Source organism: Vanellus vanellus, assembly GCF_965231255.1.
Source record: "Vanellus vanellus genome assembly, chromosome: 6".
Classification (NCBI taxonomy): domain Eukaryota; kingdom Metazoa; phylum Chordata; class Aves; order Charadriiformes; family Charadriidae; genus Vanellus; species Vanellus vanellus.
In genome coordinates, this window is record NC_138911.1 from 45,236,724 (window position 1) to 45,250,118 (window position 13,395).

Here is a 13,395-nt window from a genome sequence, read left to right on the forward strand (position 1 = left end):
GTAGGGGGAGGGAGGGATCGTAGGTCTTTTATTGCCTTCAGAAGGTCAGCGGTTCATTCGCTCATACTTCCTACCGCTGTAGCACGGCAGCGGGGGCTACGCGCCTGGGGAAATGGTGGGGTGGTGGAGGGGTCACCCCCGCCTCTCCACAGGACCGGCACCGGGTGCGAGCCGCAGTTAAACACCTTGCCACCCACCCCCCCCCAGCGTCACGAATAACGTCCCGTAACGGAATTTTACAGCCGCCAAACGGACAGCCAGCTGGCGGAGCCCACGCCACGCAGCTTCGGGGCATAGCCGGGAGATGTGAGGGCGGGCGCCCTCTCCCCCCCCCGAGCGGCGCGCCAGCCCCCAGTAACGCCCCCGCCTATTGGCTCGCCTGGCGCGGCGGCCTCTGTAGCGGAGCGCTGATTGGCCCCCGCCCCAGCCGCCCGCGTGAGGGCTCATCGGCCCCCCCAGAAAGTGGGGAAGTAGTATCCGTCCCGGGTGGGTGGGGATAAACGTTCCCGAAGTGGCTTTCTGATTGGGCTGCGGGAAAATGACGCATTAAGTTCTCATTAGCTCTGAAGGATGTCAATCCTTTGGTGATTGGCAGAGCTTGGCAGGCAGAGGCTTCCGCTAACTGGTGGGTCGGGATGCCAGTCCGCCTGTGGGCCCTGTGATTGGTGAGCGCCTTCGGTGAGCCTTCCCCGTGGGGCGTGCCCTTTCCTCTCGTGCCCGATTATTGGCGGTTGGAAGGGGCCGCTGAGGGGTTATTGGCTGTGTCGTCCCGGCCCGCGGCCTGCCGGAGTGGTGGGCGGGGTCCTCTTACACCCCAGCCCCCCCTCGTTACCCAGCGGTGCCTTGCGCTGGGCCCCGGCTAGGCCGCGCTGCGGGCGGGATGGCGGTGGCGGTGCGCGCGCTGCAGGAGCAGCTGGAGAAGGCCAAGGAGAGCCTCAAGCACGTGGACGAGAACATCCGCAAGCTCACGGGCCGGGACCCCAACGATGTGAGGTGCGGCGGGAGCGAACGGCGCGGCGGGGGGGAGGGGAGCGGAGCGTGAAGAGCGGTGAGGCCGTGGGGAGGTGTGAGGGGAGCTCCCGTGCGCCGCGCTGCTGTCATGGGGGAGAATGCGTGAGGGGCCGCCGCCTCCGCGCCCTTCCCCGGTCCCGCTGGTGTGTTGGCGGCGTCTGCACGTCGTGGCGGGGGTGGGGACACAACCGTGGGGTGCGTGAGGGAATGGTCGTGGCGGCGGGCAGCGCATCTCGGGGAGCGGCTGGGCCCCGGGGAGGCTCCCTGCAGCGGCTCGGGGCGGGGGGCCGGGGTAAGTACCGCTAACGGCGCCCGCTGTCTCTTGCAGGCCCCCTCAAAACAGACTGTTAGCCATCACAGGCCCTGGTGGAGGTAGAGGGCGTGGGAGCTTATTGCTGAGGTAAGGAGCTCCAGAGGCAGGCGGTGGGGGGGTTTCTTCCACCCTTTACTCTGGCATTGGTTTGCTGTCCTGACTCTGGGGTGTTTTATATTTCTCGTCTGACCCTCCGTTGCTCGCTGTACTGCTGTTTCAGCAAGCAGGCACCAAAGCTGGCCTACAGAGCATTTGGGGTTTTCGCCCCCAAATATCACTGCCTGAAACTCAAAGTACTTTCTCATTCTGAATGATAAGAAGTTTAAACTGGTGGTTTTCACTAATCCTGTCAGCTGTTAGCCTGAAAAATAAGGAGAAGCATCAAAGTTAAGGGAGGTGTTATGTGGTATCTGGGACCTTGTCTCTGAAATCATTCAAAATCAGTCTCTCTAATTAATAAACTGGTAGCTGTTCCAGGAAGAACAGAAAGAGTTGAAGTCGACAGAAATATAAGACACATGTAGGTAAAACCACTAGCGTTTTGTTGTGGGTTTTCCTTTTTTTTTCTTTTTTTCCTCCCCAAGTAGAATGAAAAGGCCAATTAGTGGACTTTTTTTTTTGCATTTCAATATTAAACTGCTGGTTAAAGCTTAATACATCATAAAAACTATTGCAAATATGAACACTTGAACATAATGGGGCTCCTTGATTTAGTGTAGCTACTCAATTAAATAAGTGGAGAAATTCAAGTTTAAATTAGTTGGTCCACAAGCAGCATGTTTAAACACTTTATTGCAGTAGTAACAATAAATGGTGATGGAGCTAAAGAAAACTTATTGTTACATCATAACCACAAAGCCCAAATACAGTTTGATTGTGGAGGTTTAAGGAGGACCTGGGGTTAGCTTAACTTGTTCTAAGATCACAAGTGTCTTCTTTTTAGGCGTGGATTCTCGGATAGCGGAGGAGGACCCCCAGCCAAACAGAGGGATCTTGAAGGGGCAGCCAGTAGGTGGGTGCAAAAACTGATGGAGAAAGCTTGCTTTATCAGAATGAGAATTTATAGCAGTAAATTTAAAATGCTTAGATTCAATAACTGTTAATAACTGATGACTTTCACTGTCTTCTTCAGAGGTTACATATTCAAGACTTGTTGAAAATATATTTGGATGATAGCGATTGATGGTAGTGAAATCTTTTTTTATACCTTATAGCAATATAAAGATTATAGCAATAATATAAAGATATAGCGATACAAAGATTCTTGGAATTTTTCTGGTTTACTTGGTGTAAAGTCTGCTATATTATATTCTGCTCAGCAGCAGATTTGTTTTACAGGAGACACAATTGAATTATGACTGAGATCTCCGGTTCAATAAATTGAATGTCTAGAGTGTGACAATAGACTCAGATTTTGAGCTTTCACATTTGAATGCAGATCCATCAGACGTGACTGATTATAGTGAGCTTCATTCTGTGGGCACTTAACGTGCGATGGTAGTTCTTGACTAAAGCAAGGCTTGCCTTTGAATTTCTGAGTTAACAAAAAGTGAATACTGTGAAATGGCTTTACTAGTAGTACCACAAAGCTGAGAGTGAAAGCTGAAAATAACTTATTTCATGCTCTGTCTAGTTGTTCTTTGTTAAAGCCTCAGTTCATCCAAGTTCTCAGGTCTTAAGTCCTCTGCCCCTCCTCACCTGTTTTCTTGGTATTTGGCTTAAATAGCATTTCTCATTTGAAAAACCATACCAACCTTTATATCTTGCATTTAAATCTGTCTCATGATCCCATTATACCAGTAGCCATTTTAGAGATTCTGGAAAAATGATAAATGCAAACACTAAAAACGAGAAATAAATTCCAAAGGTATTCTAAAAAGTCAAATATGGTAATAATGTGGGGTTTTCTGTTTTACTTTACTGTTCAAACTGTTCTAAAACTTACTGTTTTCTCTCACTGATTTTTACCAACAGTAGGTTCTGTCTGTAAAATGCTACTTACTGGTCATTGGAACAGTGGGGAGAGTTTTACTGGAAGCATTGGGTCTTCTGACTAGATATGCAGAATTGTATTTTTTTCTCATGTTAGAACAAACGCTGTCCTACATATATGTTCTCTAGTGACCACTAATGCGTTTTCTTCCTCAGGCTGGGTGGAGAACGTCGGACAAGAAGAGAATCACGCCAAGACAGCGATGCAGAAGATGATGATATTAAAAAGGTAATACATGATAAATAGAGCTGTGCAGGAAGAAACTTACTTATCTGGGACATGAACAAAGTAGTTTGTTTTTCTTTGTTGTAGCCAGCGTTGCCATCTTCTGTTGTGGCTACCTCCAAAGAGCGAACACGTCGAGACCTTATACAAGATCAAAATATGGATGAGAAAGGGAAACAAAGGTATGCAGAAATCTCTTTTGAAGCACTAATGCAGTACTTCTGAGTGCTAGGATAGGAAGTAGCTTTAGACTTAACAAGTATTATACAGATGCTATTATGTATCAAAGATGATGTCAAAGAGATACTATAATGGTATAAAACTGATTTTTTTAAAATACTCTCGAAATACTTCACAGCAGTAACAACCATCGTTCACTTAACTGACAGGAGTTCTGTTTCTCAGGCCACCTACAGGAATAGATTTGGTAGTGCTATTGTAACTGCTAGTCTGAGAAAGACAGAAATATATATAGCTTCATTGGCTACTTAACTTTTTGGACTGTTACAACTTCTTGGTTGAAAGAGGCTTTTGGGTGCAGGTTTTCCCCTTTTTTCTTTTAATGCAGTAGTTCCATCACATGTTTCTTTTCTCTTATTACTTTCAGACTCATTATTGTGCATACAGTCAGACCTTCCTTTTGCCTGCTTCTTTTTAGATTCTTTCTATGTTTATCTCCTTTTTCTTATATTTTATTTGGGTCAGGGTAGTTCATAAAAATTCTTGCTGAAATGCAGTTCTATCGGGAAGAGGTGTTGGAAAAGCAAATTTACAGCTGTGTTTAACCTCTCGGACTCCATCCACTTCAGTCTGCAGCTCACCTGGTGCAGTAATAACCCATACCTCAAATAAACAGAAGAAGGATAGCTGGAATGAGGAACTACAGAGAGCTTTTCTGATAAGGGCTGCACATCATTTAGTACAGAAAAGACGCTTTGCTTGCTTTTACAGTTACAGCACCACCAACAGACTGCTGTTGCTTCCATCACCAGTTTCCAACTGCTTTCCTCGCAGAAAGACTTCCAAAATTCTTAGTGGACTTCCTAAAGCTTCAGGCACTAAAAGTTTGTTTCCTTAGAATTGTAGTTTTACCATTTTGCGCTTCAGTAGTCTTCTGGGGAGATGAGAAAACCAGTATTGATCTCTGTGACTTGTAGTGGAAAGAGGCTCTTTAAGAGAACAGCATCCATTGAATTCTTGATTTTTCTCAGTGTCTTCTAGGGTGTCATTCATATACAAATACACTTTGAGTAATCTCTAGCTCTCTATTCTTTATTTGTTCCTATTCCTACTGTTTAATATACAAGTACCTTTACCTTTCCATGTCATGTTTGTTCCACTGTAATAGAGCGATATTGAGTGAAGAGAGTAGCATTTCCTTTCTCTCTTAATTGGGTAAAAGTTCAAGGCGATTAAGAAAGTCTGCCTCTTGCTGTAAAGGCTTAATTTGGGATTAAATGGAAAGAAAGAAAAGGTGGTGAAATTCAAGAAATTAGTTCTTGTTCAGAAGAAAGGAATTCCTTGAAGAATTTTAGTTATTTAAGTTTTCTCAAACAACACTTAATTGGATGAGAGCAATTCTGGTTTCATCCCACAGTGCAGCATCTCGTTGTAGAAGATAATTGCTAGGCAAACTGTGACAGATAAGCTTTCACTACCCTGTGGCTCCATTTCTCCTTAATCCTCTGAGCCGAGCGGGGAAGGTATGTTTTTCAGAAAGCCCAATGACCTTCCAGTTCCTTACTGATAACTCACACTGTATTTACTCAACCTTTTCTTCAGTACTGTCTGCTTTTGTTTTTTGGTTGTGGTTTTTTTTTTTTTTTTTATTTCCTTAGTGTCATTATTTCCAGATGTAAAATGTGAGACTCCAGTTTTCCAAGTGCTATATTATGGCTAAGAGCTGTGTCTTAATCTTAAAATATGATATGTCACTGTAACTTATATCCTTGGCTGTTGGCGCAGTCAGTGTGTGTTCTATTGCTTATGGCCTTGAGTAATACTGAGCCTTTAAAAATAAACATCTCTGAGGTGGGAAGTTTCCCTGATTGTTTATGCAAATAAAAATCTTGGTTCTTGAACTGAATCTCAAAACTTCTTCTTGTTTTTATTCAGGAATCGACGTATATTTGGCTTGTTGATGGGCACTCTTCAAAAATTTAAGCAGGAGTCCACGGTTGCTACTGAGAGGGTACTTATTTTTACTTCTATCAGATTGTAACTAATAAAGCAAAATTGTGTGGTTAAGCTGCTTCAAATAGGAATGAAAATTCCCCATAGTGTAGGTTGCAGGTGCAACAAATTGGTAAGTGTTGAATGGAGGTTTTTGTTTGTTTTATTTTAGTGAAATTGGGGTGGGAGGCAGGAAAGGGTGTCTAACAATTCTGTGACTTCACTATTTCTGACCATTGCAAAAGTGAAAAGACAATGTATTATTGTTTTTTTAATTGCTGTATATTTTTAAAACATGTAAAACACAAAATAGGTTATCCTTTTTCTTGTTTACATTATTGGGATAATTTCAAAGGAAATGGAATTTAATCAGGTAACTATTTAATAGGTCATAGGCTACTTCTGTAAATAATGGCAATTCGGTATTGCTGAAGCAATGCCAACCCTGATGTGTTCCAGATGTTTAAATTATAACCAAGTATACAGAAATGTGTGGTTGTATTATGCTGTTTGACTACAAGTGGCTTCCCTCTCCGCGTACACATATCAAGAATACCTGTTTTTAATAAATGGATGTGTGATTGTACTGAAGTGAAGGCTTTGCATAATTTAGCGGTAGTTTAAAAAAACTTGTGTATAGGATAGTGGTAACATTATTCCTAGTATGCCATTTTAAATTGTGGAGGGTATGGTATTTGTTTACTGTTGCCCTAAATGGGTTATTCAGTTAATACTGACAACCTTTATATTAAAAACAGTGTTTGAAAGTTCTGCTTTCAGCAGTCCAGTGGAAGCAGATACAACTTCAAACTTAAAGCCTTTTCTGTGTAGCGTTAGCGTAGCTGGCTTGCAGTGTTGGTATTGATTTCAGATTCAGTATTTGGATATCCTGCTGTTTTATCTAACTTGTTGTGTAGCATGTGAGAAAGGACCAAAGTTCTCTGTTGCCTGCTTGCCTTTAGAACAAGAAACTATTGATTAGGATGGTCTAGAAACATGGAGTCCTTTTCTAATTTATAGTAGTATGTGTTTGCATAAAAAGACTTTGAGGAGTTACTGCTTTTTGCAACGTTTTCCTGAGAATTTGTGTAGGCATTGTTCTCTTCATACATAAAAACTTACTAAAAATCAAAGCAGAGGCCTGAGGAGTTTTATGGCACAGCTTTTTTTTTTTTTTTTTTTTTTTTTTTGTCCAGGCAGTAAATTCTATTTTTTTTTTTTAATTAAACAACTGTTGTACAATCTAAGCATATGGTTGTCTAGGACACACAAACAAAGCATTCCTGGTTTACAGTAATATATCTAATTAGCAATGAATATGCTGGAAGTTTTCACACTGTAATTTGTTTTGTTGGTCACAAACACCAATCTGCAGCCCTTCATTTGTCTGTGGGGGCATTTACTTTTTCTCTCCAAGTAGAATACCTGAAATCCATTTGTTTTTTATTTTTTTCTGCCATTGTGGAAACAAAACAAGTTGAAGCTTTTATTGAAAATTCAAATCCAAATTGAATGATAAAAAAGCAGGCAGAAATCCACAGGGGCCCATAATTTTATAGCTAACCCACAAAAAATCAGATGCCAGCAAGCAATGGCACTCTTTTCTTCCATTACCTGTAATTAGGGAATATTTCTTAATGTGTTTTTAAGAATGCCTTTAATGGTGTAAATAATTCAAAATTTTAATTGGACCAAACTAGAACACTTTCTTGATTTAGAAAAAATGTATAAGATACTTCTTTATTTACCTTAGCAAAAGAGACGACAAGAAATTGAGCAAAAACTTGAAGTGCAGGCAGAAGAAGAAAGAAAGCAAGTTGAAAATGAAAGGCGAGAACTGTTCGAAGAAAGACGTGCTAAACAGACAGAGCTGCGGTTACTGGAGCAAAAGGTTGAGCTTGCTCAGTTGGTGAGTTTTAGTTTTGCTCCTAATCTTTGTCTTGTTTAAACTATTCTTGTGTAACTTAGGGTTATTTTTTTTTTTTTCATTTCTCAGCAAGAAGAATGGAATGAACATAACGCTAAAATAATTAAATACATAAGAACAAAGACAAAACCCCACTTATTCTACATACCTGGCAGAATGTGTCCTGCTACGCAGAAGTTGATGGAAGAGTCACAGAAAAAGATGAATGGTAAGTGGTCTTTGTGATACAAAGTCCCTTGTTGTTCCCTCCCTTTGATGTTTGCTATACAAATTTCTTTTAAGTCCTGCTTAAATACATGAATTTAATGGTTAGGACAAACGAAGTTTGTGCACGTGTGTTCATCATAAGTGAACATTACTCTTTCAGTGACTTATTTTTATGTTGGATGTGCTTTGATTCTCTTACAAGAAGTCAAAAGAGGTGTATGAATAATCTCAGAGGTATGTGTTTAAAACATAGTCCTTTATATTAGCTTGAGTACCCAGATGTATGCCAGTGCAGCAACTTAGTTTTTGAAAAGGCAGATTCTGTGGATTGAAGGCCCAAGGAAATGCAGGTTTTTACAAAGGATTTGAGAAGCGTTTTCTTAAGCACAGCACTAGAACTTTATGATGACTTTTTTTTTTACCTTAATGTGTGTTCATTTCTGTTTCACAGGATGACTATATTTTTCTTTTGGAAAACAATTTAAAATACTGCGGTCAATGGTAGTCCTACAGTTCTTTTTTATTAAACTGAGAATGTATTGGTTGTGGTTTTTGTTTTTTTTTTCTTAAGGAGCTTTCCTTCATTGTGTGGGGTTTGGGGGTAAGAGAAGCTAGCTCACCTGTCTGAATAGCTTACATTATTTAAGCTTTCTTAATACCTAACCAGCTTTTTGCTGATTCTTACTGTCTTTTGTTTACCTTAGGAAGTGTAACCTTGTTAATATATAAATACCAGGAAATTAAGGTATTATTTTGATATACTGTTGGTTGGATTGATTTTAATTAAGTCAAAACCTTTTGTTAGCTTAGATTTAGGGCTTTACTATTCTGATACTCAGCTGAGCTGACTATCCCCTTTGCTTTGTTTTCTTGAGGTAACTAGCAGTCCTTTTCACGATGCATGAATGGCTTGCTACTTCAGAATGAATAAGGATGCAGTATTTACAAGTTAAAACAATATGATAACTCATTAGCTCATAGTTAAGGGGAAAATAGACTTCAGTGTCTGTAGATTATCTGAAACTATTATTTGTGCATTTATTCCCTAGCACTCTTTGAAAGCAGGCGAAATGAATTTGCAGAGCAGATTAACAAAATGGAGGCCAGGCCCAGAAGACAATCTGTGAAGGAAAAAGAACATCAGGAGGTGCAGAATGAAGAAAAGAAGGAAGAACAGAACAAGGAGCAGGAAGAGGGTAAGGTGGCTCAGCAGGTGGAAGAGTTGGAGACAGGTAATCAGCACAATGATGTAGAAATGGAGGAGGTAGGGGAGGAAAAGGGAAAAATAGGTTCAGGGCATAGCGATGCAGAGAAAGAACAGGAAGAGGATGAACAGAAACATGAAATGGAGATTAAAGTAGAAGAGACTACTGAGGTGAGGGAGAATGACAAGCAACAGGATGGTCAGCATGAAGAGGTCACAGTTGTAAAAGAGGAAAGTGAAAACATTCAGCCAGTGGATAATGAGCAGGAGGTGGCTGAAATGAATGAGGCAGATAGTGTAGAACCTGTAGAAAATGAAAATGGCAGAGAAGTGGAACCAGAAACAGAGTGTGATGCTCAGCCAGAAAAAGTGTGTAATGTTCCTTCTCCTGAGAAGGAGGAGGGTATTAAAGCAGAAATTGAAGCTGAACCTGAAGAAAAACAGGAGAAGGCACCTGAAGCTCAGCCAGAACCTGTGGCTGAGGCTTCATCTCAGTTACAGTCTGTGCCACTGCCACAGTCACCTCAGTTGTCTCAGGCCACTCAGGATACAGAGCCCCAAGCAGACAAGGATGAAAATGCTGTGGTGTCTGTAAAGGTGGTTGAGGGACAGACAGAGCAAAGTCAGACACCGAGTGTAGAAATTAAGAGTAAGACTAGGAGTAGAAGCAGGGGTAGGGCAGGGAACAAAACTGGGAAGAGTCATAGCCGTAGCAGCAGCAGCAGTAGTACCAGTAGTACTTCAAGCAGTACTAGTAGTGGAAGTAGTTCCAGCACTGGCAGCAGTAGCAGTCGGAGTACTTCCACCAGCAGCAGCACTACAAGTGGAAGTACTAGCAGGGACAGTAGCAGCAGTAGCTCTAGCAGTAGTGAAAGTCGGAGTCGAAGCCGAGGAAGAGGGCATAACAGAGATAGAAAACGCAGAAGGAGCACGGAGAGGAAGCGAAGGGATCCTTCAGGAGTAGATAGAAGTCACAAGTCCTCAAAAGGTGGGAGTAGAGATACCAAAAGCTCAAAGGAGAAAAGTTCAAGATCTGACAGAAAGAGGTCTATATCAGAAAGTAGTCGGTCAGGCAAGAGAACTTCACGGAGTGAAAGAGACCGTAAATCAGACAGGAAAGACAAAAGGCGTTAACAGAAGAGACCAAGCTTCCTTAGCCTAATCTTTGCAGCGGAAGATTATTTGAGTGAAAGGATTCGTTGTAAGGAGGAGGAGAAGGCTGCCTTAAGAATTGCATGCTGTAAAAAATCTTTTGGAAAAATGCAGACTGTTTACCAGGCATTCTTGTACTTTTTACATAATTTTGTAAAAGGTTAACTTACCAAAATTATGTGAAGTTCCTGAAAATGTAAAAATAAAAGATTAACACTCCTTTGCATCTTTTTTTAAATATCCTGTACTCATTAAGATCCTCTGTATATTTTAATAGGTAAACCTTTAAGTAGGTGTGATCGTTTCTTCTGTATCATACACTTTTTTTTTGTAGAAATAAATGTGTGTTTTAAATACATTGTTTGAGATGTCCTGTTGACAATTAAATTCCCCTTTTAGAACATATGTAGGGAGGCAATGTTGCAGGAAACGTAAAATTTTGCTTTTCCCCTCTATTCCTTGCAAGAATGGGAATTGTAAGACCCAGTAAAGGGAGTACTCTCTCCAGTGCTGGGTAGGAAGGGAAAGTAATTGATTTGGATCTATACCTTTTGTTTTCTTCTGTAATCACAAGCTCTTACTCAATTCTGTCTTCCAGTTTTATAAAACTTTTTCCTATCTGTAGCCAAGCAGTGATTAAATGGGAATGTTAACACTGGCCAAGATAGCTCAAGTCAGTCTGGAATACTGCTCTTACCTGCCTTCTTCAGGTGCTTTGGTAGTATTTACATCTATGTTCTGGAGACAGTTAATCTGTTTAATGGTGTTGCTTTGATGGCCAGTGGAGGAAAGACTTCAGATTGCTTCTCAACCAGGATTCTTTTTATTTTAGTTGCAGACTAATCTTTGATCCCTTCATACCACTAGGAATAATTACATTGCAGTGTTGGAGTTACCTGGGACTACCTAATACTAATGTTGTGTGCGTGCAAGAATGCTTTCTGAATGTATTTAATACAACTTAAGGTGGTATGGTGTTATCTATGAAGGTGAATACTGGTTTTATATAATTTTGTATGGAAAACAATAACATCTGTCGCTCTGTTCTGTACATGTGCAAATAAATGTGGCTTTGTAGACTACTCAATGCCTATGATGTTTTCTATAACACAGGTGTATTGCCTTAGTCTTGCTACATTTAAAGCATGAATCAATTCCAGGTCACTGTACCTAAGAAGCTCTGTATCCAAAATTGTTCCTGTAGGCTTTAATTAATGCCTGTTAACTGAATATGAAACACTGCTATAATCTGCCTTGTCTTGGCAGGAAGAGAATTCTTGTATCTGCTATGCTATATTGCAGACCAGGAAGTCCTAGAAAGATTTCAGAATGGAAGTTACGTGTAAGCTTATTTTAGTGTATGAAATGCCATATATACTCCATTTTTCTGGAACATGGAGTGGACTTTTGCAGAGCTCTAGTTTTGGAGGGCGTCAATTTTCAGATTTTTCATCTGAACTCAGAGTAGTGGCAGACTTGTGTCCTGAAGTGCTGAACTTCCTGGCTTAAAGAAATGTGTCTAGCAAGGGATGAAGGTGCCTGTTCTTTTAGTACAAATAGACGTAGAGGGAAAGCTCCTCCCGCTTCCCCCTTCTCAATAAGTTCAATACTTTATTGTGATTCTCCAGTCCACTTGCTGCTTCAATATCCTATCTGCCTCTGCTTCTCCACAACTGAGATTCGTTTTTAGTTCTTGCCAGGAGTCTCCAACTATATTTCCTTCCCTTCAGAGGAATGTGGTGGTTTACTGTGCCTTTTTTGTTGGGTGGTTTTTTTGTTTTAAGAACAAGCAAAAGTTCAAATGCCTTATTGAAAATGTTAAACACAGCAGTTTACCACGAGGAACAAAATTTTATACTGACTAGTTGAGTAAATGTTACTGTTTCGCATGTTTCAACTAACTTCACATTTCAAATTGTCTTTGGAAGCCATTTTAATTTTGTCATTTTTTTTTTCCCCTAACATTGAGTATTTTTAAGGTTTCTTATTTTGAGCTTAATTGAGTGATTCAGCTGTAGTGTATTTACTGTACAGGTTTTAACGGCCGATATTGTAGTCGTTATGCAAAGCTAGAGAAGTAGGTTGCTAATCAGAAGCCACTTGTTTCTGAAGAGCGTGTTAACAGCATTTATAAAAACAATATGGTGGGTCCTGGTAAGTAGCTAGGGATTGGATTGATTACATTGTTTCGGGTTATATTACAGGCAGCAATGTATTTCTGACAAGGTGAAAATACAGGAGTTTTGTTGAGTATGAAGTTGGTGATGTATTTGATACTTTAATGTTTGTTAGAGGAAACTTGCTGCCATGGTTAAACTGCTGTTAATTAATAGTTAGCCTTGCTAAATCTCAGCAGCTCGATGCAACATAAATATCAGTGTGTGGTAACATCGTAAGAATGAAGTTTTCTAAAAGCTAGATATTCCAACTGATATTCCAGTATAAGATAGTATACTATTAACACAATATTGCATAAAAAACTGTGTCTTCATAAAGCAGTAGTATTTTTAGTAATTGTTATGTTTGCTCTCAAGGTCTCATCCTCTGACCCTGAGACAATTTCAGAGCTGTGAATAGGGCTGAGACCATGGGTGCAATTTCCTTCCTCTGTTCTTAGTCTGCTCTTTCAAATAGCTGACAACTACAAGACTGAATTTGATGCAACAGTTCGGGGTTTCTGAGAATTAAATGCAGATAGCATAGGGGTAGGAAACAATTAAAACATTTTCTTATTTCCCTTCCCCATAGTGGTGAATAGAGATCAAAGGAAAAATACCTTGTTCTCTTTTCACTCAAGTAATGTGGGAAAAGGAATGATCGAAAAGGGGAAAAATTAAGAATGAAGTTGAGATGCTTTATGTGAGTGGGCAACATACCATGTATGCTGTGTGCCTGTCTTGTGAAGCGCTTCCATCAGATGGTCCCTTCTAGCTTTAAGTGTAACTTTAGAAGGTGGTTGGGGTTTGGGGGTGTGTGTGTTTTTGTTTGTTTTTTTTTTTTTTTTTTAAAAAAAAAAAAAGCTTTTATACTATGTGCTGACTCTATACCATTTACCTGTATTTTCCTTAGTCCTGATGCACAGATAAACTGGAAGTCCCCAAGAATGTGTTTTTTCCATGACACTCTACTCGGAGTCCTTGTCAGAGTAGATTTTACCCAGATTGTTCATTAATTATAAGATGATTTTGTAA

At 40.5% G+C, this 13,395-nt stretch overlaps 1 protein-coding gene across 1 annotated transcript; it reads left to right on the forward strand.

The window, feature by feature from the left end:
- Nucleotides 1–839: 839 nt before the first annotated feature.
- PNN (pinin, desmosome associated protein) lies at nt 840–11,286 on the forward strand. Its single transcript, XM_082485653.1, has 9 exons — nt 840–993; nt 1,340–1,411; nt 2,268–2,336; nt 3,473–3,545; nt 3,630–3,724; nt 5,658–5,733; nt 7,468–7,623; nt 7,711–7,849; nt 8,898–11,286. The coding sequence occupies exons 1-9, from the start codon at nt 881–883 to the stop codon at nt 10,184–10,186; spliced, it is 2,082 nt and encodes a 693-aa protein (XP_082341779.1). The 5' UTR covers nt 840–880; the 3' UTR covers nt 10,187–11,286.
- Nucleotides 11,287–13,395: the final 2,109 nt, after the last annotated feature.

Excerpts from the sequence above, each read along its gene's own strand:
- PNN (XM_082485653.1), top strand. The coding sequence starts at position 881 with ATGGCGGTGGCGGTGCGCGCGCTGCAGGAGCAGCTGGAGAAGGCCAAG. Across the intron at positions 994-1,339 it reads CGGGACCCCAACGATGTGAG|GCCCCCTCAAAACAGACTGT; the intron begins GTGCGGCGGGAG and ends TGTCTCTTGCAG. Across the intron at positions 5,734-7,467 it reads CCACGGTTGCTACTGAGAGG|CAAAAGAGACGACAAGAAAT; the intron begins GTACTTATTTTT and ends TATTTACCTTAG.